The sequence below is a fragment of the Eubalaena glacialis genome, chromosome 13, assembly GCF_028564815.1.
Source record: "Eubalaena glacialis isolate mEubGla1 chromosome 13, mEubGla1.1.hap2.+ XY, whole genome shotgun sequence".
Classification (NCBI taxonomy): Eukaryota; Metazoa; Chordata; class Mammalia; order Artiodactyla; family Balaenidae; genus Eubalaena; species Eubalaena glacialis.
The window spans coordinates 74,104,553-74,132,539 of NC_083728.1; the positions used below are offsets into that span (position 1 = coordinate 74,104,553).

Genomic DNA, 27,987 nt, shown 5'->3' on the forward strand with positions numbered 1-27,987 from the left:
AATTATTAAATAATTTATTTAATAGGTCAAAACTTAAAATTAAAATTTTTTAAATTAATTTTATGACAATACTTCAAATATATATATATTTTAATTTTATTTATTTATTTATTTATTTATTTATGGCTGTCTTGGGTCTTCGTTTCTGTGCGAGGGCTTTCTCTAGTTGCGGCAAGCGGGGGCCACTCTTCATCGCGGTGCGCGGGCCTCTCACTATCGCGGCCTCTCTTGTTGCGGAGCACAGGCTCCAGACGCGCAGGCTCAGTAATTGTGGCTCACGGGCCTAGTTGCTCCGCGGCATGTGGGATCCTCCCAGACCAGGGCTCGAACCCGTGTGCCCTGCATTGGCAGGCAGATTCTCAACCACTGCGCCACCAGGGAAGCCCTAAAATTATTTTTTAAATTATTTAATAGGTCAAAACTCAGTATAAAATAAGAATGTGAAAATATGAGTTGATGTAAATATATAACTAAGACTAATAAATGTGGGAATTACAATAAAAGCAATATACATATTTTAAAACCTGACAATGTATAAATAATATAGCTCACAAAAATGGGTAAGTGGGAGAAAGTTTAAGCGTGCTAATTCATTCATATTTCTCAGCAGTGAAATCCAAACATATAGAACAATGGCTCCAAACTCTGAATACTGCCTGGATGAACAATTCAACAGTGCCTTCAGTTTTACTTCAGTTTCTTTTTACTTCTGTTAAATTTAAGTAAAATAAAAGGTAGTGCCTTTAATTTAAAATAGAATGCATACTATGATCCTACTGTTGTAATTTCTATTTATGTATTCATTAAAATATCCAGAATCTGTTATGTGCTAGTTGTTGAGGCTACAGCAGTGAGCAAGCCAGACTGGCAGTCTATTTTCAGATTTTACATTCTAGTGGGAAAATGTACAATAAACAAACAAAAAAAATACAACCCCCTACCCCCGCACGAAAAAAAACCCTCCAGGAAGGATGATAAGTACAATGATGGACAATAAAACAGGGAAGGGGGTAATGAGAGCTATGGGAGGCGTGTCATTTAGACAGGGTGGTCTCTGAAGGCCTCTCTTTGGAGGTGATACTTGAGCCAAGACTTTCATCAATCAGGGGGATGGAAAAGAAACCCCCCGGAATCACCCTGCTGTTGGATGCCAACCAGAGTCTCTACGGCCGTGCTAGCAGTCCACCCCAGGCTTCTGCTGCAGCCTGATTTAATCACCACCACTTCACTGCTTATTAAGCAATTGGAAGAGCAATTGTATCACCTCTTTAGAATGGTCAGTGAATAAATGGCCAAGCTCCACCTCGAGTATCAGCCTTCCATTTCTGCAGAAAACTGGTGCCAAAAATCTGACTGGAGTCCAAGGATTAGGGCCGATAAGATCTGCTTAAGTCACCAGTGACACAGCAGCCTCTGATTACACCTTCCTGGCCATGCTCTGTGGCAGACACATGGGCCAGATCTATGATGGTCTCAGAAGAAGGAGCACTCAGGAAGAGCTTGATAGCCTACCAAGTCCATGTTTGGAACCCTCTCTTCCCATAACCTCTCTGTATTTCTGGATAACATTTAATTCTTTTGGTCAAACATAATAAATCACCTCTTTTAAAATGACATATTTTGGGAGAGCTACTTTTCCCTTCAGCAAACACATAAAGAGAAAATGTCAGCCTAGATGGTCTGTAGGGGAAAAGGTTCATTATTAAGATTGAGATCAAGTCCTTAGCAGCTGGGGAAGATTTAAGAGAGAGCACTGGTGCTTTTCAGTAGCACTCCCATCAAAGGATGTGTAAGCATAAACTATGTCAGCTTCTTGCACACATCACCCCACCAGCCCACCAGTCATCCCTCCCTCCTCCCAGCGCATTTGCACTACTGTCACATCCCTTCCTGTTCCCCCTGGGACCTTGTACCACCAGTTCTCTCTTCTCCCTTACATCTTCAATCTCTCCTTTGCTTCTGGCTCTTTCCCTTGAGCCCATAAACATGCCAAAGTTTCTCCTAGCCTAAAAACAAGGCCAGAGACCTCCTCCAGTAACCTTTGATATATCTTTAATATCACCATTCCTCCTTCCTTTCAAAGTCAACCTTCTTGAAGGAATAATCTACTCTTTCAGTCTTTAATTCCTCACTTCCTATTCACTTTTTTTTTTTTAATGAACTTTTGATCTCCTTTTTAAAAAATTTTATTTATTTATTTATTTATTTATTTTTGGCTGTGTTGGGTCTTCGTTTCTGTGCGAGGGCTTTCTCTAGTTGCGGCAAGCGGGGGCCACTCTTCATCGCGGTGCACGGGCCTCTCACTATCGCGGCCTCTCTTGTTGCGGGGCACAGGCTCCAGACGCGCAGGCTCAGTAGTTGTGGCTCACGGGCCTAGTTGCTCCGCGGCATGTGGGATCTTCCCAGACCAGGGCTCGAACCTGTGTCCCCTGCATTGGCAGGCAGATTCTCAACCACTGCGCCACCAGGGGAGCCCCCCTATTCACTTTTTAAAAATTAATTTTTATTGGAGTATAGTTGGTTTACAATGTTGTATTAGTTTCTGCTGTACAGCAGTGAATCAGTTATACATATACATATATCCACTCTTTTTTAGATTCTTTTCCCAAATAGGTCATTACAAGGTATTGAGTTCCCTGTGCTATACAGTAGGTCCCCATTAGTTATCTATTTTGTATATAGCAGTGTGTATAGGTCAATCCTAATCTCCCAATTTATCCCTCCCCGCCTCCTTTCCCCCTTGGTAACCATAAGTTTGTTTTCTACATCTACGACTCTATTTCTGTTTTGTAAGTAAGTTAATTTGTCCTATTCACCCTTTAATCCACTGAAATCTAGATTTACTTGACCTCCCACCCCCAGCACTAAAACTTTTCATAAACCTCACCACTCAATCTTAATTTAAGTCCAATAGACACAACTTCTCTGGCCATTCCTTTCCTGCCTTCTTCATGGCTCTATTTCCTCTGTTCATCATTTAAACATTGATTCTGGGGGTCTGTCCTTGACCCATTCTTGACTTTAAACATATAAGTTTTCAGAATTGATTCACTCCAGAGGTTTTAATTGCCACCTGCATCCAGCCTGGCCTCTTCTCTGAGCTTCACAGTCCTAGATCCAATTGCCTATTGCCAGATGATCTATAAGCACTCAAATCAGTTCTTTCCCCCTTGTGTGTTCCTTATTTCAATTGCTGACACCATCACCCCAGTAAGACAGAAACTGAAGACTCCTTCACCTGCTGCCTAATCATGCATTCACTTAGTCCTTCTTGTTTCTTTTTCCCGCTAAATCTCTCTGATTCAGCTATTTCATTCCCACTGCGCCTGCCACAGGTCAGGCCCTTCTGGGCGTCTCCCTGCCTCTACTCTTGGCCTCCGTAAATCCATTATTCACTGTGGCTACAGTGGGACCTTATCGCCTCACTGCTCAAACCCTTCAACAGCCCCTTCACCTGCAGCATAAAGTCCAGGTTTGTTAACATGCCTCACAAGCTCCCTGGCTACCTTTCTAGCTTCCTGAGTCCATTCCCCATGGCATAATTATCTGGTAACACTGAGTTGTTTGTAGTTCACACCATACTGTCCTTGCTGCCTGGAATATCCTTCGCTTCTGCTCTGACCTACTCACCTTGCAAGACTCAGCTAAGTTGTCATTCTTCAGGAAGCTTTTCTTGAACCCCCTGTGTTGTGCTTGCCCATTTGAGCTTCCATAGCTGAACTCTGAACACACCCTTTCAATTTAAAACACAGTATTTAAATTAAATCACTAACCTGTGCACTTCTGAGGGGTGGGGGCCTCACGGCAATCATTTTCACACCTACTATGTCAAGTGCGTACTCAGTGTTTGTTCTACTGTTACTAACTTAGATCTACTCAGTTTTCTTACCTCTTAAAATCAAGGTAACATGTTTCCTAGGGTTCCTGAGTAAATTAAATCTTTGTGAAAATCCATCTATTATCTATGATGTGCTTGCAAAGTATTAACTCATTTCAGGTTAGAGACAGTGAGAACAGAATTAGTATAGGAGAGAAAATTAAATCTTTTATTCAAATGTATTAAAGGGTAGTAATGAAGTTAGCGAAACCCACCACAGTAATAGCATAAAAAGGTATCTTTAAAAGAGAAGTAATGATGCAAATAGTTACCTTATATAGATCATGAATACATACTCTTAATATACTCAAGAAAGTTAGGCAAATAAATACTTGTAGATTGGGATGAAGTTTCCAATGATACCACCAGATTAGCACTTTAAAAATTGCCGTCTCTCAAACCACTTAGGCAAAGGTGAAGATGATGTACTCAGTACAGCTGTGTTGTTGACTCTAAGTGACTCTTGTGAAAATGCAGGCACTGGTATCAAGGGTGCACGTGAGAATGAAAAAGCACAACAGCATTTCTAAATTAGCGTTTAAATAGGTAGGTATGTGAAAACAAAGTATTGTAAGTAGCATAAAAAGTAACTGCATATTAGTATACTGAGTTAACTGAAATTTACTTTTACTATGCAAGCATCATTGACTAAATATTCTAGTTGTAAAATAATTAGTTCCTGTTTCTGAAAATGATCTTTATAGGATAGGAAAAAATATGCCAAACAGGATGTATCAAAATAAATATTTATTAACATTTGAAGCTTTATGTAGATACACCTTTAAAAGCAAATGTGCAAATGTGAGGAATTACAAAAATCAACCTAAAATCCGTTTCTCCCAAGTAAGTATAAATGAACATTCAAGATCAGTAGGGCCCCTACCATCGGAGTAAAAAGTCTGTCTGAATGAATACAAGTAATTATTTTAAATGACTTTCAAGTAGTCTCCTTTATAGTAACAACTCCAAAAAGTACTAAGAGGCCAAAAATATCCAGAACACGGTGTTTCAACCTTACCCTAACTTAGTAGTAGCGGTATACAAATATATTTCCATCTTTTTGTCCAGCCAGCAAATGAGAATCTGCACCTGACCATTTAACAAAAGACCAGTTCTGGTCAGAGATAGGTGGAAGGAGAGCAGTGCAATGACCTAGGAGTAAGTCCCAAATGGCAATGGTTCCAGAAGTTAATACTGCTGCTGCAAAATGATCTTTCACGTCACCTTCCAGGAACCTAATAGCAAGCAGAGAAAAGACAATTCAGATCACATATCAAAAAAAGACAAACAGAAAAAACCATGAAAAAAAATAGGCCCAAACCATGCTCTCAGGAAGAATAAAATTACCTGGAAATAGGAATGCCTGTGTTTGCAATCCAGGACTGCTGGCTATAATCACTAGAGACCCTGCGTGTCTCTCTGACGCACCTCTGTATCCCCTGCACACCAGCTCACAGAGGCCTGCCTCCCACTCTTCAAACCAGCTGAGCTCCGTCTCACCTTATTGTCTTCGCTCTTGCTCTTCCCTCTCCTTGGCAGCTCTAACCCCAGAGCTTAGCCTGGCTGGGTTCTGGCCATCATTCAGGCCTGTCACCTCCGTAGAAAGGTCATACCTACTCAGAGATCTGAGAGCGCACACACACGTACACTCTGCTCCCTCTCTATCGCAGCACCTCTGTTTATCTTCACAGCACTCCTCACTATGGGAGATTCTCCTATTTCCATGTTTGGTCCCACAAAAATGTAAACATCATAAAACAAATCTGGTTTTCTTTTTAAGACAGGGCTCTGCAGTCAGCTACTGGGGTTTGAATTCTAACAAAGTAAGAGATGTGCAACCCTGGCAAGTCATTTAACTTCATCAGTAAAACAGGGATATGATGATATGAGTACCTACTTCATAGGATTGTTGTGAAGTTTAATGAAACAGTTGATATAAAAAGCTTAGCACAGTACCTAACACATAGGAAGTGCTTAATAAAAATTAATGGTTATTCCTTACTGCCATATCACCAGCACCTTGCACAGAGCCTGGTACACAGTTAGCCCTCAGTGAATATTGTGAGTGAACTGAATGATATATTTTATCTCTGGCTCGCACCCACCTTTGTATAGCTGATTCCTAGCTCTTCTTTTGAAAATCCATCAAGTTTTCCTTGACAGTCTCTCCCCAACCCTCCACTGCCAATTAAGGTGCCTTTCCATCCTTTGTGCTCTCCAAAAGTGCAAGCCTCATGGCACTGTGTGCACTGAAGAGCAGTCACTAGTTGTTTCTTTTTTGAACAGAAAAAGGTTCACTGCAAAGGCCAAGCAAGGAGAACAGGTGGCTTGTGCTCAAAAACTCGAACTCACTAGGTTTCTCTTCTAACTTCCATGAGATTAGAAATAGTAGTGCTTCCTACAGGATTGGCACCAAATAGGCTTTCAAGATTTACTAAACAAATGGGTTTGAAAAGTGACAAAGGAAATGCTTGACCAGGTAGTTATCTGTATCCTCAATTTCTAGGCCAATGACTATGGTTCTCTCTTTATATCCAAGAAAACAAGTGTTATGCAAGCATATATTGCAGATGAGAGTTCTGAGGATCTTGTTGAGCTAAGAGCATTTGCAGAAATGCCACAGCTGGCTAAGTACATAGGGAGAGAGACTTTTAGAACATGCCATTATCTTGCAAGCTTTGCACAAGATCCAAAGAAACACAGAAATATACATTGTAACTATCAAGGTTCCTTACCCTTGTGAGTTACTAAAGCTAAACTTTGTGATCCTGATTTACCAGGTCTATATTCAAACATTAATAAAGGCAGTCTTTAGGGGCTTCCCTGGTGGCGCAGTGGTTGAGAATCTGCCTGCTAATGCAGGGGACATGGGTTCGCGCCCTGGTCTGGGAAGATCCCACATGCTGCGGAGCAACTAGGCCCGTGAGCCACAACTACTGAGCCTGCGCGTCTGGAGCCTGTGCTCCGCAACAAAAGAGGCCGCGATAGTGAAAGGCCCGCGCACCGCGATGAAGAGTGGCCCCCACTTGCCGCAACTAGAGAAAGCCCTAGCACAGAAACGAAGACCCAACATAGCAATCAATCAATCAATAAATAAATCTTTTTAAAAAAAATAAATAAATAAAGGCAGTCTTTATAAATGATACCTTCAGATGTTTCTCGGTTCGCCTAATACCAGCACTACTTCAGAGCTTTACATAGCTCAGAAAACTGCTGGGATGACAATAACTGTGGCATTGGTAAATAGATCTTCTCATCAGTCAACAGATAAATATTTATCAAAAGATAAATATCAACTGCCTCCATGATGGAGGTTCAGTCAAGATTTCAAAGTAAAGATATCTTTGTACATTTAAAACTTCCTTAATTTAGGTTTCATGAAAAGAACAAAAGAACATATAGTAAGTTTTTTGTAGAGAATATTAATTACTTTGTATTTGAAATGTTTTTGGTATGGGAAAAAACAGGGCTTGAAAACACATAAAATACCTATCCAGTGCCATACTAGTGGGGATCATAAGATGTAGGGAATCTGAGGTTTGACTCAGATCTACTAAACTTCATATTTCATCCCACTTCTTAACATTCTTTACCATGATCTGTAGTACTTCATGTTTCCATTCATGTCAGTGACACAAAAATATATGGTTTCTGTATTTGCACAAATGCTTCTTAAAATGTCATACTCATTAAATGGCAATAACACACTTGCCTTCCAGCCTGCCCTTGAGGAAGGCAGTAGAGCATCACACCCACACTCAGGGTCGTCTTTGGGTTAATCACAATCAGCTGAAACACAGGGCTTCCCAACAACTTGCTCTCTTTGGCACAAGGGTGACTCAGAACAACAAACAGGAGCCCCTGATTTAGGAGAAAAATTAATAACCAAGTAAATCATCCAGAGTGTGTGGGGAAAAAGAAAGCACTGGCAGAGACAAAACTAAAGAATTACAGGAACGGTCAACAGGCTCTTAAATTTCCAGGATTTAATCCCTGGCTCACTCTTTTCCAGGCAGAACTGTTGAGGGTATCACTGAGCTGGACTTCTGGCTTCTCCAGCAGAGGGCTCCCTGTGACTTTACAGCCAGTCTTTGCAGGCATGACTAGCTGACTTATCAGCTTCCTCCACTTTACAGCCTGCTAACATCTCATGCCATCTCTTTGGGAAAATGCTGGCATAAGAAAAAAGGGCATATAAACACATGGAGGGAGTCCTCAGACTAGAAATGTTCATCTGTAAGTTGGTTTTTGAAAATTCGTAACACATTTTCTCATAAAAACAATCTTTTAAGTGGTGACTGCATTTTCAGGCCAGTTTGCAGTAGCCTATTTATTTATAGAGTAAAAATGACCAAAAAAAGACACCATCACCTGTAGTTGTTTCTGTGGGAAAATGTGTTACAGACCTCTCCTGGCTTTAAAATTACACGTTCTAATAATAACATTATCGTGTGTGAAAATATATGTCACACATACATGTATATATACATATATATGTATGTTATATGTTGAAAGTAGTTATTTTGGGGGGTAAAATAGGGAAAATTAATTATAGGACCATCTTAGGATTAATAACATTCATTTCTAATTCATCCATTTCTATCAATAGAATGACTGAATTCTTATAATGAGAATGAATTACCTTTATAATTAAAAAACAACCAAGAGTCAAAAAATGTTACATGCTATACACTTAACTAGGGGTTGGCAAACCGTGGCCTACAGGTTAAATCTGGCTCAATGCCTATCTTTGCATGGCTCATGAGCTAAGAATGGTTTCTGCATTTTGAAATGGTTGGAAAAAAGAGGAAGAACATTTTGTGCCACATGAAAATTATATGAAATCCAAGTCTCAGAAAGTTTTATTGTCCAAAAAGTTTTATTGGAACATAGCCACACGATTTGTTCACATATTACCTCTACTGACTTGGGGCTGTAGTGGCAGAGTAGAGTAGCTGCAACAGACACCACGTGGCCTGCAAAGCTGAAAATATTTACCATCTGGGCACTTTACAGAAAACGTTTGCTGATTCCTGTGCTGAACTATTAACTATTATTTCTGGAGGTTGGCTTCGTGGAGAAATTTTACTTCCTATCTTATACATTTCTGTGTTAAATGTTTTAATATCAAATAGGTATTAATGTTGTAATAACAAAAATGTAAAATTATTTAAATGCCTAGTAGGTACATTTAATCATTCCAGAAATAAATTCAACCCTCTTATTTTAAGATGAAAAAAGTTAGCCCCAAGATAATGTGATAGATTATCTAAGATCACACAACATTTTCTTGGTGGCATACGGGATCTTAGTTCCCTGACCAGGGATTGAACTCAGGCCCCCTGCAGTGGAAGCGTAGAGTTTTAACCAATGGGCCTCTAGGGAAGTCCCTAAGATCACACAACTTTTGAGTTCATTTCCACAGATGCTGCTAGGCTAGGGAAAGACACAATATCCTTTGTGTTCAGAGCTTCTGGGTGCTGACGCTCACAGAGCTGCCACTGAGGCTGGGCCGGTCAGTCTCCACACAGCGCTGAGCTGGCTGCTTCTGCCTCTGCTTGTGGCTCAACAGTGGATACTCAGGCAGTTACCCCTGACTCCTGGACAAATACCTTCACCCTGTTCAGATGTTAACACTGGACTGTAAGCCAAGTCTATTAACGCAATGGCTAAGAAGCTGTGTTGGGTTCTATGTGAGAATCCTGAAGCCTCAGAGAAAAACATGTCTAGGACCATTTAATCATCCTTCCTAAGGGCATTCATTCACATCATAAATCATTTATGGCAATGTGGTTGGGAGCCAAGTCTGATAACAGGCATACTATTTCTAGGTACAAATTCACAGCTGGAAATCAAGGTTTGCCCTTAAGTCATACAGCCAGAAATTTTACCCAGTCATATTGTGCCATCACTTATTTTCACTGATAAATTTTAAGAAAGAACAAACACTGCTATCCAATTTTGAAAAAAAATAGGCACCAGGAAGGGTCAGGTAATTACTACTTACTAAGTTATTGCTCTCACTCAGTGAGGCCAATAGTAACACACAAAGTGGTCCCAGCAGATCATTACTTACCATTTCAGAATAAGCTTTGTGACAGACTGAAGCTTGGTAGGAATCACCAATGTGCATCTTTTTCAGGAGTTGACCAGTTTTTAAATTCCTTGGACACCAAAAATAAATAAGTCATAATATTCTTCCAGCAAACTGGTTTTCACATAATGTTCTCTTATTTATCACAGAATCCTTTAGGAGGTGACCAAGGGAAAAACTAAGGGACACAGCACCTTAGTTTTGTTTAGCCACCAATTTAGCTAAAAATAAAGCTATAGTTTAACTTTGCCAACAGTGTAATTTAATAGTTTAGCTTTAGATAGAATCTGCTATGGCACGAGGGATAAATCTTTTCACATTCCATGAGAAAAGTTTTCCATTATCTCATTTTACTTGTATTGAAATTAGGCACATGGCATAGCTCTATTATTATGATTTTATCACTCTTCTTGTTATGCCTATATTTTCCATGGAAGACAATGGTCAGGAAACCAAATTTGGTTAGGGGAGAGACTACACCTAAAATAGACTTAAAATTATGTCTCTATAATATATGTTTATACTAGAGCTGGACCAAGATAATGGAGAGAAAAGATAATGTGGCTAGACCAAGATAATGGAGAGAAAATGGACTGAGATGGGATAAAAAATGGAAAAAGGAAAACAGGAGAGGGTGAATACAAAGAAGAAAAAATAAACTTTGTTGGAACCACTCCTTAGCTTTATTGAGGATTTGTGACATTGATTAACTGTTCCACCATGTGACTCTACTGGTGAGAAACTTTCAATTGGCTCCCCATTAGCCACAAGATAAAGTCCGAATTCTTTTTCATGGTACTTATAACCCTCATGAATCCAGTGCTGCAACACTATATTACTCACTGCTCCCTTACTTGAAATCTTCTAATTGTCTGGACAAAATATTGTGCATATTCCTGGCTCTATATCCTTGTTCAAGCTATCCTTTCCAACGCACTCCCCATTACTAATTCTCATCCCTGTATTGACAATGCCCATCTATTCCTTAAGGCCTAGATTATGTCCCATCCTCTCCCAGCTGTATGAGCTCCATTTAGACTCCATCACTTCTCCCGGTCTGCACCAGTCCACAGAAATCTCCTCTCCTCCAATTCCCTATAGTACTATCCATAGGCCTCATTTTTTATTTAATATATACTGTAATAGGGTATAATATATTCATTCAACAAATACTGCTGAAGTTTCTATGCACCAGGTACTGTGTATAAAAACTGAAGAAAGAAAACTAAATTCTCATGTACTTATGCAAGGTTTTCCTCATATAGAGAACACCAGAATGGTTTATCCCTTACAGAGGTTAGTACAAGTTCTGTATTTAGTAATTGCGCTTTCCCCAAATCCCAAAGCACTTTTTAAAATCTGTATCACTCTGACCTTATGTAAATTGTAAAGGAATTATATACTTTCAATTACAAAGCAATCTTATTTCTCTACTAGATTTTAGGGGCCTTGGGACCAGAATTCATATCTGATTCATATCTGCATCTCTCACAGAGAATGGTACATAAGCAGAGACTCAAATACCTAGTAAATAATTGAAAGATGGGTGCTCTGTTAATATAGCTCGATCAAGATTAAATATTTAGACCTTCAGCAATAGTTTCAAAAAGGACCACTGAACCTTGATTATAACATGCATCACTTTAGACATCTAACAAATCAGGAGGTCAATAGGGAAGGTGAAAAACTACTATATGTAAATATAAAGTTATACAGAGCCCAAAAGGTAAATGATAGCTTTTGATAGACATCTATGAGTAACTACTCTAAGCAAGGAGCTAAGACAGACACTGAGAATAGATATAGGACACAGTACCTATCTTCAAGGACTTTCATAATACAAGGTAGTATATGCTAAGTTAAAAATAAGGGCAATATGAACTCAGAGAGGAAAACATCAATGAGGGTTGAGGTGCTACAACAGAACTTAAGGCAACTTAAGGCAACCTTAAGCTTAGAATTTAAACTGATACTTAGACGTTAAGTACAGATGTCCCTCCCTAGCCTCAAATTCCATTGTGATCCCTTATCTATGAAATGCCAAAGGCTATTATTATTAGAAGGGGGGAAATGAAGGATGGAATGAAAAAAGGGAGTGAAGGAATAGGGAACAGGTGGCGAGGAATTTTTGTAATGAAGCATAAGGGAAATGAAAGCTGCAGAAAGCAAAATGGGCCCCCAGTGAAGGTTTTGTTTTTGGCGGCGGGAGGTAGCAGGACTGGGAGGATGAGTGTTTATAAAGCAATAGTACAAACGATGATCTGGAGGTTGAATATTGATTGATGGCACGGAGACCAATTACTAGATTATATGAATAGTATAGGAGCCGAACAATGAAAGTCCAGGCTACAGAAATAGCAGAAAGAATAGAAAAGACAAGTTTTATTAAGAACGCTGTCCCCAAACAAGACCTATGTGTGGAAACCCTGAGGAAAGTGCCTCAAGTGGAAACCTGCGCCTCGAAGACAGCAGGACATTTGAAAACAAAGTCTTCTGGCAGATTAGGTCATGGTCAAATTCCAGAGGCTCCCTGGTGGGGAGGGGACAAAGTTTCTCTCGGGGCTCACGCTTTCCTAGTTTATTCCTAGAGGGTTAGGACTGGAAAACGCAGAACAGGCAGGTAGCAGTGACACTAACATCTTAACTTTCTCTCACCAAGACCCATTCTGGCTCCAAGGGAATAGTTAATGGAGAAGGCTTCTGAGAAAAAAAAAAAAAAAATCAACCTATTCTCCTACTACAAATTAACCTTACAAGTGCCTGTGGCCGGGTGTGGTTCTCTCCCATGGTCAGGAAAGAGATGTGGCTGGGGACTCTTCGACTTCAGCTTCCCTATCACAAGTGTGTTAATTTGAATCCTGTAATCATGTTTTATACATCTAGTAATTTTGGATAGTATTCTAGACATTATGAATGACACATCACATAAACTCTGCATTCTGTTAGGTTCCTCTGAAGAATATTGATTTTTTCCCCCTAGTAAACAGTGAAATTGGCTAAACTCAAATTCCAAATGCCGAAAACCCAGTTCAGTTCTTTTTGCTTTACCTGGGCTGCTTCAAGTCTGTCCTGCATACATGCAGTTTAAAGGTCAGCCAGATATTTAGGTAGAGAATATAGCCAGAGTTTAGGGCTCCTTCTCTGGCTCTCTACTTTTAGGGATTTTTCTTCCTTGCTTTCTAGCTGCTGTAGTTACCTTGATCTCTATCCTTCGGTCCTTTAAGCCAGCAGGACAGAACATCTTCTATCAGGCTTTTAATAACTGAGTGTGCAGACTGGGGCCTGCCCGCTGAACAGGAAACTCGCCCAGTGACATTTCCTTCTTCTAAGTATTGAACTTCCTCCAGCATATTTCTTTTTTTCTTGCTCTCTAGTGCTTTCAGATAGTTGATTTTTATATTTTGTGCAGAGTTCACAGGTATTTTAAGTAGGAGAATTAGTCTGAGAAAGGTACTCAGCCATTAACTGGAAGCAATACTTTTTTTTTTTGTATTTTGGCCGTGCGGTGAGGCATGTGGGATGGTTCCCCGACCAGGGATCAAACCCGGGTCTCTGCAGTGAAAGCGCCAAATCCTAATCACTAGGCCACCAGGACACTCCCAGCAGTAGATTTTTGTCAACAAAAATAAATTTCATTTATTTTAAAATTGTCTGCTTGGACTGTCTGAATTAATCTTGTTAAGACAAGTATATAGCATTTGATAGTAAACAAACAAAAACACAATCATATTTACAGAGTCTCTTATTTAATCTTAATAACCCTGTGAAATTAGAGGTAAATCCTTATATTACAGATGAGGAAACTGAGGCCCTCGAGGGAAAGCTTACCAAATAACAATGTTGTTCATTACAGTGGTACCAAGCAGAGCTTCCTGCATCCCTTGAACCTCAGCAAAAGTTAGTATAGTCTCTTCAGGGTGCATCAAAAACTGTTTTTCTTTGCTTCTGCATTAAAAACAGTATTAAAAATCAGCACTTTCCACCAAAGCAGTTTCTAAGCAGCCCTTCTACATATTATTGAACTATGCATAATAAACACTAACCTAATGCCAGAAAAAAAATTTCAACCAGAAAACACATGTATTCTAAACTTTCTACAATGAACATTTATTACTTTCATATTACCTACTTGGATATATTGCAAGCACCTCAAATTCATCATATCCAAAATTAAACTCACCAGCTCTCTCTTTAAACCTTGTGTTTCTTTCTGCATTGTTATCTCAACTAACCCGTTCCACCACCCACCCAAGTGAGCAACCCAGAAACATGGACTTTATCCTTGTGTCCTTCCTCTCTATTTACTCAATCACCAAGTCCTAATGACTTTATCATCTCATCTCTCTCAAATCCATCTGTTTCTCCCCATCTCCACTAATGCTTCCCTAATTTAAGCAAACAATTATTTATCTCTTGCCTATTTTACTGCAACAGGTCATGGATTAAATAAGACAAACAAGGTCCATGCCCTCCGTCATTAGGAAAGACAGATAAATAATCACAATAGGGCTTCCCTGGTGGCGCAGTGGTTAAGAATCCGCCTGCCAATGAAGGGGACACGGGTTCGAGCCCTGGTCCGGGAAGATCCCACATGCCATGGAGCAACTAAACCCGTGTGCCACAACTACTGAGCCTGCGCTCTAGAGCCCGCAAGCCACAACTACTGAGCCTGTGAGCCACAACTACTGAAGCCCGTGCACCTAGAGCCCGTGTTCTGCAACAAGAGAAGCCACCGCAATGAGAAGCCCGCGCACCGCAACGAAGGGTAGCCCCCGCTCGCCGCCACTAGAGAAAGCCCACGCACAGCAACGAAGACCCAACACAGCCAAAAATAAATAAATAAAATAAATAAATTTTTTAAAAATCACAATAAAGTGTAATGAGTGTATGACAGACATAGAGGATGCTATGAGTTCCATTTTTAGCATGTTGAATTTGAGGTATCCACGAGATGTCTAATAAATAGGCACGCAGGTCTAGAGGTTGAGAAAGAGCTCAGAGTTAGAAATATATGTTTGCAAGTAGCCAGCATCCAGATGGTACCTGAAGCAATGGAAACCGAGTTTGTGAAACCAGAAAAGGGTATAGGATCTTGAGGTATTTGTAATACTTAAAGGACACACAGAGATGTCAAGGGAGACTGAAGAACAAACTACACTTGCTGAGCCTCTCTCCTCCACTGCCTTCTTCCCTGCCATGTCTGGCTCCACCTCCCTAAACTGCTTCTATGTTATAGCCCAGTATGGAGGCAGAACCTGCTATACTACACATACAGCAGAGAAAACAAGATGCTACTGATTCAACTTTCTCTGAAACCCTGTGATAAAATCATTCTTGATCTAATAGTTAAAATCAACCAATGCTTTTCTTACCCTCCATCTTCTGCAAACGTCATGATTTCTACTTGTTGATCACAAAGGGTCCCACTGCTACTGACTAGCCTCCTCTTTGTCAGGCCAAGCACAGCTTTTATATTTCCAGAACTCAGGAGCACTTGCTTTTCACTTTTACCATCAGGAGAACAAAGTAGTGCCCTAAACCAAACATAAGGAAAAATGCGGAGAAGTCAGGAATAAGTCTTTAATATTAAAGAACTAGGTTCAAACTTTATAAGGAAACTTCAGTCAGGGATGTCATTGATAGTTTTGTTTGTTTGTTTGTTTTTTAACAAATCTCTCTTTAGACTTAATTTAGATTCTTTCAAGACTCAAGACTAGGTTATAACTTGTGCTCAAAACAAGCTGAGAAAAATCAAGGGAAAGAAAAAAATACTCCTTGAGAATTACATACCTGATTTCTCTGATTTCCAAATTTCCCAAAGCCACACACACAAGATTACAAACATCAGGCACTAGAACTATCTGTAATACTGGGACCTAAATAAAACAAAGCAGCCAAAAATTATATTTGGTTGTTTCATCTTTAATTAATCTAAATTTTCCAAAATTTGTCACATTCCTTTCTAGTGTCATTATACCAGGATAGTTTCCAACATTTGAACAAATGTGAAAATGTTCAGCAAACACCCTATTTTTATAAGCTTAAATCCAAATAAGCTATGTGCATAATAGTGTTTACTGTGGCATTTATTTAACACAATCTATGCTCTAGCAATGGGAGAATAATTAAATAAATTCTGGCATGTGGATGAATGGAACAACATGTAGCCATTTAAAGTAAGTTTATTCACTGAACAAATATTTATTGAGCAACACTCTGCAAAGCACAGTGCTAGAAGCTGGGGGTATACTGGAGAACAAGAATGAAATTTGCCAAGACAGTAGTAGATCTTAAGCATTCTCACCAAGAAGAAAAAAAGGAAACTGTGAGGTGATGGATGAGTCGATTAACTTGATTATGGGAATCCTTTCACAGTGTGTATGTATATCAAATCATCACATGTGTACATCACAAATGTACACTTTAAATATATTACAATTTTATTTGTCAACTATACCTCAATAAAGCTGGAAAAATAAAATTCAAAATAAACAAATAAGTAAGTATGAAGAATATGTAGCAACCAGGAAACATGTTTATACGGTAAGAAAAGGCAGGCTTAAAAATTTTAGGCACACCAAGATTGCAACCATGTAAGATATGTACGAAGGTAGACAAGGACAGATGAAAGTATATACAGAAAAAAAGCAGAAATAACATTTTGGTGAGAGGTAAGGAACAGGGGTATCAGCAAGTTTAGAAGTCAGAATAGATATGAAATTCCAAGCTCCTCCAGCAGGTCTAAGGTAAAATTCCATCTCTGGATAAACATATGATAAAGCAAATAAAGCACAATGTTAATTGTAGAGACTAGACGCTGGGTATATGGGTGCCCCCTGCACCACTTTTCTGTATGCTCGAATATTTTCATAATAAAATGTTGGGGAAAAACCGCATCTCTCTGCTCTGTCTTGCATAGTCATAGATCCCATATTTTTGGTAAGCTGCACATCTATATTACCATGCAAATGATTGGAAAGATCTCTTTCAGCTATAATATTCTGACTTACCTCTGCGAAGTGCCAGGAATAAATTTTTTCCCACTGCCAAGTATCCAGAGGCTTCCAAAGAGAAACTACGTATTCACAAGCAGTTATGATACACCGCTCTTTGAAACCAGCTATTTCCCACCACATGGCACTCACATCCACAGAACAGGAACCTGAAGGATTCTGACACAGAATGGCAACAACAGTTATGTTAAAGGGATCCTTGGGGGCTGTTTAATAAAAAGAATAAATACGAAAAGTAATGGATTACAAGGATTAGATGAAATACCAACTAAATGTAATTAAAATTTTATGCAGGTCAAAAGAAAGAGCTTTGTGGGGCTTACGTAACTAAAATAATTGTCCATACACACTTACAATGATAGATTTAAAAACGTGTAGCTCCAGACTGGAAAAGATTCAGATTTAACCACAAAAAAATCGACCATAAGAACTAACTGGAACATTAGTCCCATAAGAACCTTTGGAAATGAAACATTCTGATGAAGCACCCATGGGTTGAAGAGGGAATAAAACTGAAACAACATATCATTTATAAACGAACATGCAGAATGTGGTGGCCAAAGCAGTATGCCCCAACCCCCCAAAACAAAAAAAAACACAAAAACCTATAATTATAAAGGTATTTATAAAGTAAGCAAGCAGCTCAAGAAGTTAGTAAAAGAACAATGAAATAAGCATAATGATAAACAGAAGGAAGGAATTACTAAGCATAAAAACAGAATAAAAAAATGAAATAGGAAATCAAAAAACTCAATTAACAATCAACACAACCAAAAACCAGTTTTTCTGGAAGACCTATAGGATGGACAAACCTCTCAAGTCTGATATAGGAAAAAAATACTTTTATATAGAAATGGCGAGTGAGAAGAGAGAGGTTTAACTGCATATACACAGACCAAAAAGCTGTAAGAATAATAAATAACTTTTTACCTACAAATTTGAAAATATGAATGAAATGGTTGATTCCTATAAGAAACTAAGTTATTAAAATTGGTTCATGAATAGCTTTGAAACAACATAGGTATTATTATGTGTCTTTTATAGAAAAGGAATCTGGGGCTCAGAGCTTAAATGATTTGTCCCACGTCACACAGCCAGTGATCCGCAGAAATAGTTTATGTGGATTTAAAGCTCTTTCTTCTACACCAGTTGTTCTCAACTAGAGGCAATTTTGCAACCCTCCCCTGGGGGACAGTTAGCAATATCTGGAGACACTGTTGGTCATCAGTACTGGGAAGGGGGTGTTACTGGTAGAGACCAGGGCTGTTGCTAAATACCATACGATGCACAGGCCAGTCCCCTACAAGAAAGAATTATCCAGCCCCAAATGTCAACAGTACTGAGATTGAAAAACCCTTCTCTACACCATCCTACTTCAAGTATAAAAAGTTAACCAGGACAGGGGTCTAATCCACTTCTCAGGATTTACCAAAATATCATTAACAGATTATAATTTATATTTCTCAGAACCATATATAACACATAGCATATGAAAATTAACCATTCACTATGTCATAACCTAGAACTGCTACCCATTTTCTTACAAATCACCATAAATGATTCTTCTAGAAATACTACATCATTTGGGTAGGAGAGTCATGAATGACCCCCCTCTCTCTCTGTCAAAATACCTGATTTAAAATTTAGATATGGAGAGTTAAGTTGTTCTTGGCAATAGCTTGACATATAAACTTCTTCAGAAGATCTCAAAATATATTCACAGGTAAACATTGCGGAAAACAAAGAATTTAAATCTGTTTTTCTGAATCTATTCTATCAAGTTTTTCTAATGATCAAATTCTTCTGCATTTTCCTATCAATTCATCACATTTTTCACATGTAAGACACAAGACATATTATAAGTTAACAGCCTTCTGACCTTTAACTTTGAAACCAATTGTAGGGTGCCTGGGTTTAAGCTATCACAAGCAGGAACGTCTGCTATTTCAGTCTGTGGAAACAAAAGTCACATAATTAATTTATACTTTATGTATGATATCTGCCTGCATCACTCACTCATCAAACTATTTCCTATGTTTTATTTTCTATGGTAACAGCGGCAAAGTTCCAAATGCAACAGCTTCATTGATAACAAAGAGAATAGGATCCCTTATATTTAAAAATATATATTCTTTAATTAATCCTAATTTCCCCAGAATGAACTTAATGTTTATAGTGAAGCCATATCACAGAAACATGTTTAAACATTTTTAAACACTGAGGAACTGATGTGTAAGGTGGTCACGCTGTCTATATTCACAAAGATACTTCATTTCTTCAGAGAAAATTTCACAAAGGAAGCAGTCTGTACCTGTTCAGTGGAATGTTTCCGTGATTCCTGGCACGTGTTTCCACGGAGCTGATTTTCTTTGTAGGTTGATGACTCGATGGGTAGAGGTGTTGCTTGGGGACCAGAGTCACAGTCACGGGAAGGCTGTCCTTCCCTTCCTGCCACATGCAGGCTGCTATCTAATTTTGGTGGGCTGCTCCAAAATTGTTTATGATCACTAGCAAGGCTGACTGTGGCTTTTAAGTGAGAAAGCTGGGGTGTAGAGCAAGCTTGTCCAACAACCTCTGCAGACATCTTTTCTCCATGGGCTTGGGAGCCAAAAGCTGGAGTAGAGCCTAAGACGGGGAAAGCGGGTGAGCACAGGTCTGCTGTCGGTCTGTCATTATCATCAGATGCAACAGTATTTACAGGAGTGAAAAGTAAAATGGATGAAGAAAGGCCCTTCTCCTGAGGCTGGCTTTTTTTGCTTGGCATTTTAGGATGTGCCTTTCCTGGCAGGATGATCAGTTCCTCTTTCCCATCCTCCTTTTCTATAGTGATTTGTTTAGGGGTCAGTTCCTCCACAGCAACACAATTTCCCCCTTTAAGATGTCCCTCTCCATACGTTTTTGATCCAAAAGGCTCCATCAGCTTTTCTGAGCAAGACTTCAGTTTTTCAAGCTTAAGAGGCCCAAAGTCTTCATCAGGTAACTGAAAGTCTGTGATTTTGAGAAAAGGCGACAGATGCTTTAAATTTAGCATTTCATTCTTACGAAATGAAGAACTGAAAGCATCATCATCCAAAGATAAATACACGTAACTACTGTAAGAAAGGGAGTCCTCTTTTTGACAATGACCTTCCTTCTCTAAAACAGAAAGCAACAGAACAAATACCCAACAAGAGACATTAATTCCCAACGAAGAGTGAGATTCTAAACTCCAATATAGTGCAGAGTTCATTACTTTTCCCACCCATGACTCTGAAATCTCAGTGAACAGTTCAAAAATCAGCCATAGGTTAGTGGTTAACTAGCAGCTCCTCCTGCAGGAGCAAAATCAATGTGGTGCTGACAGCACTAGCTAGAAGGGAGACTGGGTTCGAGTCCCAGCTCTGCCACTGATTCGCTGTGTTACCTTGGGCAAGTCAATTCACTTCATTTTCCTTTGTCCCTCCTACGGGAACTGGACTAAGAATCTCTAAAGTCCCTTCTGATCCAGAACTATGATTCCAACAGGCTACCAGAGTACAGTCTACAAAATGCTGGCCCTTCTCATTGAAGAAAACTTAGTCCCCTTTTCAAGCAAAGAGTAATTTACTAGACTTAAAGCGACAGGAATTCTGTATCACTCAAAGTGTAGCTGCATCCAACACCTAATAAACAGATAAGAAAGCTGTGGTTCATGTATACAATTGAATATTATTCAGCCATAAACTGATACAAGCTACAATGTGGGTATATCTCAAAAACTAGCTAAGTAAAAGCAGCCAGACACAAAACGTCACATATTGTATAATTTCATTAATATGAAATACCCCAAATAAGTAAGTCCACAGAGATAGCATACAGATTGGTGGTTGCCAGGGACTGACGAGAGAAAATGGGAAGACACTGCTTAATGGGTATGGGGTTTCCCTTTGGGGTGATGAAAGTGTTTTGGAACTAGATAGGGGTCATGGTGACACAACACTGCAAATGTACTAAACGTCACTGAATTGTTCACTTAAAAAGGTTAACTTTATGTTATGTGAGGGTCACCACAAGAAAAAAAAATTTTTTAATGTACCTGCAGGTTACTGAAATCACAGATTATTTCAAAGTATACAAAAGAACATTTCAAGTTTATTATTAGATTGCCCTATATTCCCATTCCTTTGTTTTCTTTTTGGCCTAAAAAATGATGATACAAAAGTCATGATTATTATTTTTAAATTAATTAATGAATTGTAGCTTACAGACCACAGCCTGCGTCCAGTGGTATAGAGCAGCTGGCTGCCTGTTGTGTAAATAAAATTTTATTGAGACGATCACATTTACATACTGTCTATGGTTACTTTCACACTATACTCATGTAGCTGTGATGCAGCACAAAGACTATACTTCATATCTGGCCCTTTACAGAAAGTTGCTGAGCTCTCACACAGAACTGGAGTGAATGATCTAGATTTTGTGCTCAGCTTATCAGATATAACTCCTGAGTAAATGAATAAAGAAGTTTAAATTATAACATGTCACTTGATATCCTTCAAAATCTGTGTCCTACAGACCTCAGAGAGACTGTATTATTTTACCCCCAAAAGTGGCTCAGAACAATTGCATTTTGCTAGACGATCATCCCTAAGAGTTTGTCAGTGGGCTCTTACTCTGACACAGATTTAATTTTATTTCAAAAACATTTCCTATATTAGTTACTTCTCCCCATGGATAAAAATTGTATGGTACCTGAATAAACACTAATTTTAGGTAAATATCCAATATATTTTCCTTCTAAGTGTCAACTTTTTCAACCATATTTGTGAACTCTGGCACCATCCAGCTAGGGTTGAATTCTGACTCTGTCATTTTAAAGATACTTTGATCTCCTTGCCTTAGTTTCCTCATCTGTAAAGTGAGGATAAAAACAGATTCTACCTCACGCAGAGTTGGTGTCATGATTCAGTGAGTTAGTATCTGTACAACATTTAGAAAGTGCCAGGCACATAGTGTTAGCTACCACCACCATCAACCACAACTCAATTTACCTTTACCTCTCTTCTTACCATGAATAATTGCTTTTTCATTCTGATCTTTGTGCAAGGCAACTTCTTCCTTGGACCTATTAACACCTGATGTGCCAGAAGTTGGCAAAAGTAGTTCATGGTGATCTAACAGAGGGGTGCAGACTGACTTTCTTCTTCCTTTGTGTTTTCTACCAGATGGCTGGGTAACCGCCTTCCTAGAAAAGTCATCTTTAGTGGGGCCAGCGGGAGAGTTGACTTCAGTCAACGAGAGAAGTTTCTGAGGACTTTTTGAACTTGGTTGCTCTGCATACGTGTCCGACATCTTAATTTCACTTTGGTTAGTTTCTTCACCGGAAACGTTTAACTTATTAGCAGATTCCTTATTTTTATTTTTAAACCCCTTTTTTCTGACACCCAAATGACTTTGTATTACAGCCTCCAGTGCTACTTTCCTCTGGCAATTTGACATGCGTCGTGTTGTTCTAACATAATATTCTGCAGGAAATAGAAGGCCTTCAAGCACTGTGCAAGAATGTGTTTGATTTTCTGTAGAAGCAGGAGAAAGTACTTCTAGGCTAAGACTCTTAGATTGACTTAGAACTTCTTTTTCCAGAGGACTTTCATTTCTACCACCAAGAGCATTATTGGGAGATTTAAAAGACATCTCTGTGTGATTTTGTTCTTTTAAGTTTTGGTTTTCATTTGCCACTAAGTTATCGTAGGTGAGTTCATTTATAGAACATGAATTATCTGCCTCCAAGTTAGGACTTCTAGGCGGCTGGCCACTTGCAGTTATACTTTTGTTTACCTCTGGGTTATCTGTAAAGACAGTCATTTTTTTGTTTTGTGTCTCTAAGTTTACAGGCGAAGCAGGGCTAATGTTTTTTAAACTGTGAGTAGTAAGTTCACAGTTACTTTTAGGAGGCTTATGCTCGAGGTGCTGACCACTACTGCTGACTGATGGAGCATGCAAAGGAAGAGGAGTCACCCTGGGGAAATTATTTCCTCTTAAGAGTGCATCAACATCTCTCTGTGGTTTGGTGTTTGGTAGAATTAATACACTCCCTACATTATTTCCTGTAACTGGTGCTGGAGAATCGGGAATGTCAAACTCAGGACTTGACAGGTAAGTTCTTATCTCAGTTACAGGTGTCTTAGGATTTCCTCTATTGATTTCTTCCTGTTCCTTTAGTCTTTTTCCAGAGAGTATGAGCGAATCAACGTCAAAGAAAGACTCTCTCTCCTGTGAAATAAATGTTCTCTCCTGTTTCCTTCTTCTCCCTAGCAGCTTACTCTCCCTTTTCTTACCATCAGGGCCACTGACCCTGTAGGGAAAATGTTCTTGGATATCATCTGATCTTTGTGTGCGTGATCCTTCTGCTGGGACTCGTCCAGGGCTAAAGGACTCAGGCTCAAGGTCAAGTGTGATAGGTGTCTTTTCTCCAGTTTCTTTATCGACGTGGGTGTTGATTTGTAACGTGTCACAAGGAGATACTTTATTTTTAGGATCTGAGGAGAAAAAAATTATATAGTTAATATTTTCCTTTTAAAATGACATAAAAACTACCCCATATTTATTTTTAAATATTACATATAAATACTACAAAACATTTATTTAAAAGAGAGTCAATGGTATTTCGTTCAGACAGATCAAAGTTCAAGTTTTTAATGATCTGATGAACTATAATAATATTAAGTAAATGTAACAAAAACGGAATTGTGCTGGAAGAATGATTTTTAAACTGAAAGATTATCTATTCTTTATTGCAATCATCTTTTCTCTTAGTTTTGTCTTCCAGCTTCACTGAAGTACAACTGACAAATAAAAATTGTACATATTTAATGTGATGTTTTGGTATATGTATATATTGTGAAATGTGGCTACAATCAAGCTAACATATCCATCATTTCCCATAGTTACAATTTTTTGCGTGTCATAAGAACACTTAAGGTCAGCTCTCTTAGCAAATTTCAAGTATACAATACAGTATTATTCCTTTTTTTTTTTTTTTTGGGCTGCGCAGCACGCAGGATCCTAGTTCCCCGACCAGTGATCGAACCTGTACCCCCTGCAGTGGAAGCATGGTGTCTTAACCATTGGACCGCCAGGGGAGTCCCTACAATACAGTATTATTAACTATTGTCACCATGCTGTATGTTAGATCTCCAGAACTTATTTATTCTGCATAACTGCAACTCTGTACCCTTTGACCTACATCTCCCTATTTCCCCCGTATCTCACCTAATTTTTTACTTTGTGTATCTTTTTTGGCTCAAGTAATTTTCATAACACTTTTCTTTTTTTTTTGCCGCACTGCGTGGCATCTGGTATCTCAGTTCGCTGACTGGGGATTGAACCCGTGCCCCCTGCATTGGAAGCGTGGAGTCTTAACCACTGGACCACCAGAGAAGTCCCTCATACCACTTTTCTACTTCATTAGCCTCCAATTTTATGATTATAAATTACCTGACTTCTAACATAAGAAATGATTATTGTTTTTTATTAAAATATTCCCAGCCAGACTTTTTTCTTTGTGCATATATAAATAATTTTAAAAGATCATCTTTCCAATATTTAAGCAATAAATATAATTGCTAAAAGTTAAGAGAGGAAAAGAGCAACTAAGTATGCAATCCAACTGAAATACAGTTTGTTGCTCACAGAATGGGAGAAAATATTTACAAATCATGTATCTGATAAGGGTCTAATAGCTAGAATATATGAAGAACCCTTACAACTCACCAATAAAAAGACAAATATCTAATTAAAATATCGGCAAGGACTTGAATAGATATTTCTCTGAAGAAGATATACAAATGGTCAACAAGCACACAAAAAGATGTTCAATATCATTAGTCACTAGGAAATGCAAATCAAAACCACAATTAGATACCACTTTGTATCTACCAGAATGGTTATAATTTTAAAAATAGAAAATCACAAGTATTAGCAAGGATGTGGACAGACTGGAACCCTTGTGCACTGCGGTGGGAATGTAAAATGGTACAGCCACCGTAGAAAACAGTTTGGCAGTTCCTCAAAAAAGTTAAACATAGAATTATCATATGACCTAGAAATTCCACGCCTAGGTACATTCCTGAAAGAACTGAAAATATATGTCCACATAAACACTTGTACATGAATGTTCATAGCAGCATAATGGCCAAAATTCATAACAGCCAAAAAGTAGCAACAACCCAAATGTCCATTAACTGACAAATGGATATACAAATTACGGTACATCTATACAATGGAATATTATTCAGCTGCAAAAAGGAATGAAGTACTGATGCATGCTTAGATGAATGTACAGATGGAGGGATGACAGTTGAAAACTTTATGCTAAGTGAAAGAAGATAGTCACAAAAGGCCACATATTGTATGGTTCCATTTATATGCAATGTCCAGAATAGGAAAATCCACAGGGAGAAAAAGTAGGTTAATAGTTGCCCAGGGGTTAAGGGTAGGATGGGCACAGGGTTTCTTTTAGGGGTGGTGAAAATGTTCTGTAATTAGATACTGACTAGGTTATACAATTTTTTGAATATATAAAGAACCACTGAATTGTACACTTTAAAGAGTCTACTGCTACTCCTTATCTTCTGACTGTGAGAAAAAGAACCACAGCCAAATTTACCTGGGAAATGAATAATAAAGCAAGTATAAGTGAATGGGCTAGCTTTACCTGTGTGGGTTAGCTGTGTTGAAACTTCCTGCTGGAGCGAGGAATCTTGTCCTTCTACTGTTCTCTTAATGGAATTCTTAAACTTCTCAGCTCTCTGGGCACGCTAGAGAAAACAAAAGCAGCTCACGAAAACAATTTTACAAAAAATAAATAAATTTTGGTTAAAAGCTTTATTAAACAAAGAGCTGTTTTTATATTCTTTGTACCACAACACCAATTTGAGAGGATAAGATTCACTTACCTGAAGGCGGGCCAGTGTCTTGCTGTATTCCCTTTTCAAGAATGCTAATTTTTCCTTCAACTGGAAGAAGAAAAACACCAAACAAAACTGAGCAGGTGGAAAGGAGGCATCAGAGAGAAGGGACGCAGTGCCTATCAGACACAAGCGTGCAGCGCCCAGCAGGTCCCTCAGCTAGAGGCAGTGGAGGAAGCGGCACTGACTCTTTCTACTTTCAGTTCTCACAGAACATCAAGCTCTCTAATATCTCAGCATCTCTGCATAAGTTGTTCCTATCACCTGGAGCATTTCCTCCCCAACTCACTTTGCTAATTCCTACTGATTCCTCAAGCCTCAGCTTAGATTTTTATTTCCCTGGGGTAAACTTCTAGGTCCTTCTCCAAATCCAAGTTAGGCATTCCACCTCTCCTCTGTGCTTGCTTTATCACAGTACTTATTGCACATATTGTCTGTTTACTTTGCTGTTTCCTCCCATCTCACTGTGAGATCCTTGAAGGTAGCAGGGGCTGTCATCCTCAGACAGTCATTCGACTAATGAATCAGTCATTGGTCCAGGTATCTCCAGCACCTAGAATGATAACTGATACCCACTGTGTGTCAGTTATAGTTCCAGGGGCTAGGTATACAGAGTGGTCAAGACACCTGCTCCCAGGCAGCTTACACATAGTGAGGGGTACAGATAATAAACAAGGAAACAAATAAACAGGTAAGACGATTTCACATGGTAATCAATACCTAGACAAACAGGGTGATGTGAGTGTCTGGGCTACAGGAGAATGGACTACTTTAGAGACAGTGGTGAGGAAGGCATTTCTGAGGACTACCATTTGAGCCCAGACCTGAAGGAGAAAAGAGCTAGCTTTGGGAAGATCACAGGGAAAGCAATTTGTCCAAGATCACACAATTCATAAACGGCATGATTCACACCCACGCAGTCTGTGCTCTTAACCTCTATGCTAGACTGCTTCTCACAGCTTCCTACTATCACCATTCTTATCAACGTCTGGGAGTTAGCTTGTTGACTTGTAAATGACCTCTGTCACCCCCACTGCAAGGCAGGATGGGATAAGAGGACTGATGAGTTATTGTGAATGAAGAGTTTCAGCACGATGCTTGGAAGAGCCAGCACAAGATGCATTCAAGTTAACAACATTCGCCGGCCCACGTACAAGGTGGCACGTGTAAGGATATTCAGGGCAGCACTGTTGTAGAAAGAAAAGCGCAAACAACCTAAAAGGCTCTCGACAGAGTAATATGTAAAGAAAAGGCGGCACTTCCACGCTGCAGGATACTATAAAGAACTTTTAAAAATAAGGTAGGTAAACATGGACTAATGTGGATGTTAAACACGGAGAAGGAAAACGGAAGTTGCAGAACCATCCGGATCATACCATTTACGAACATTCACCTTTCCAAAAAAATGTATTAGTTTTTGGTGGTTAAAGGACACAACCGCACCCCTCCACACCCCCACCGCCCGTTCAACACGCGCACGCACGCGCACACACACACAGGTGCACAAAAAGTTCTTAAGTCCAGATTGTTAAGAGATTTACTTAAGGGGGTGGGGTGGGAGAAGCCAAGATTGAGAGTGTGCAAGGTGGGCTGGGGAGGGTGTCAAAGCGGACTTTAGCTTTATCTACAGTTTTACATTTTGTACTTTTGCATTTCTGCTGTAAAGAAACTTTGTTCTTCAAACGCCATCTCCCACACTTTCACTTCCTGTGCCCCCTCAGTCCAGAGAAGAGGGTGAGAGGTCACTGCCGCCCTCGGACGGTGGAGGAAACAAAGACATGCCTCAAATCCTGGGAAAGGGGTTCAAAGTTCTGAGTCAACCCTTCCCGCATCCCCGGCACCTTTTCCTTCTCCTCACAGCTGAGGGGTTTCCCAGGAGGCTCTTCCATCTGGCCGGCGGCCAACAAAAAGAGCATCCGTCGCTGGCCCCGGGCCTGCGGATACGAGGAGCCCGGCTGGCCCTAGGCCCCGAGGCTCCCGGGGAAGGTACGGGGTGCCCGGGATCCAGTCTGCCCACGGCCAGCCGGCCCACGCGCGATGGGCGCGCCAATCACCCCTACCAATTACATCCGCCAC

General features: G+C 39.5%; 1 protein-coding gene across 5 annotated transcripts; it reads right to left on the reverse strand.

Moving 5' to 3' along the window:
- Positions 1-4,659: 4,659 nt before the first annotated feature.
- Positions 4,660-27,962, reverse strand: PALB2 (partner and localizer of BRCA2). 5 transcript variants are annotated; one of them, XM_061210263.1, is made up of 13 exons: positions 27,753-27,962; positions 25,900-25,959; positions 25,659-25,761; positions 23,281-23,481; positions 19,296-19,972; positions 18,864-18,935; positions 16,982-17,143; positions 15,762-15,847; positions 15,344-15,505; positions 13,800-13,916; positions 9,954-10,041; positions 7,590-7,738; positions 4,660-5,112 (listed from the first exon to the last, which is right to left on the reverse strand). In XM_061210263.1, exons 1-13 carry the CDS (start codon positions 27,825-27,827, stop codon positions 4,902-4,904), a joined length of 2,163 nt encoding a protein of 720 aa, XP_061066246.1. In that variant the 5' UTR covers positions 27,828-27,962; the 3' UTR covers positions 4,660-4,901. The 5 variants fall into 5 exon arrangements, with proteins under 5 accessions (XP_061066246.1, XP_061066243.1, XP_061066242.1 ...); XM_061210260.1 differs by having other exon boundaries at positions 22,012-23,481; XM_061210259.1 differs by having other exon boundaries at positions 19,296-20,119; positions 22,012-23,481.
- Positions 27,963-27,987: the final 25 nt, after the last annotated feature.

What these genes read in the sequence shown, in the direction of transcription:
- PALB2 (XM_061210259.1), bottom strand. Translation starts at nt 27,827, where the DNA reads ATGCTCTTTTTGTTGGCCGCCGGCCAGATGGAAGAGCCTCCTGGGAAA. An exon ending in AGACACTGGCCCGCCTTCAG is followed by an intron (nt 25,762 to 25,899) that starts GTAAGTGAATCT and finishes TGTTTTCTCTAG; the next exon opens with CGTGCCCAGAGAGCTGAGAA. An exon ending in ATGAACAACATTGTTATTTG is followed by an intron (nt 10,042 to 13,799) that starts GTAAGCTTTCCC and finishes TTGGTGTCCAAG; the next exon opens with GAATTTAAAAACTGGTCAAC.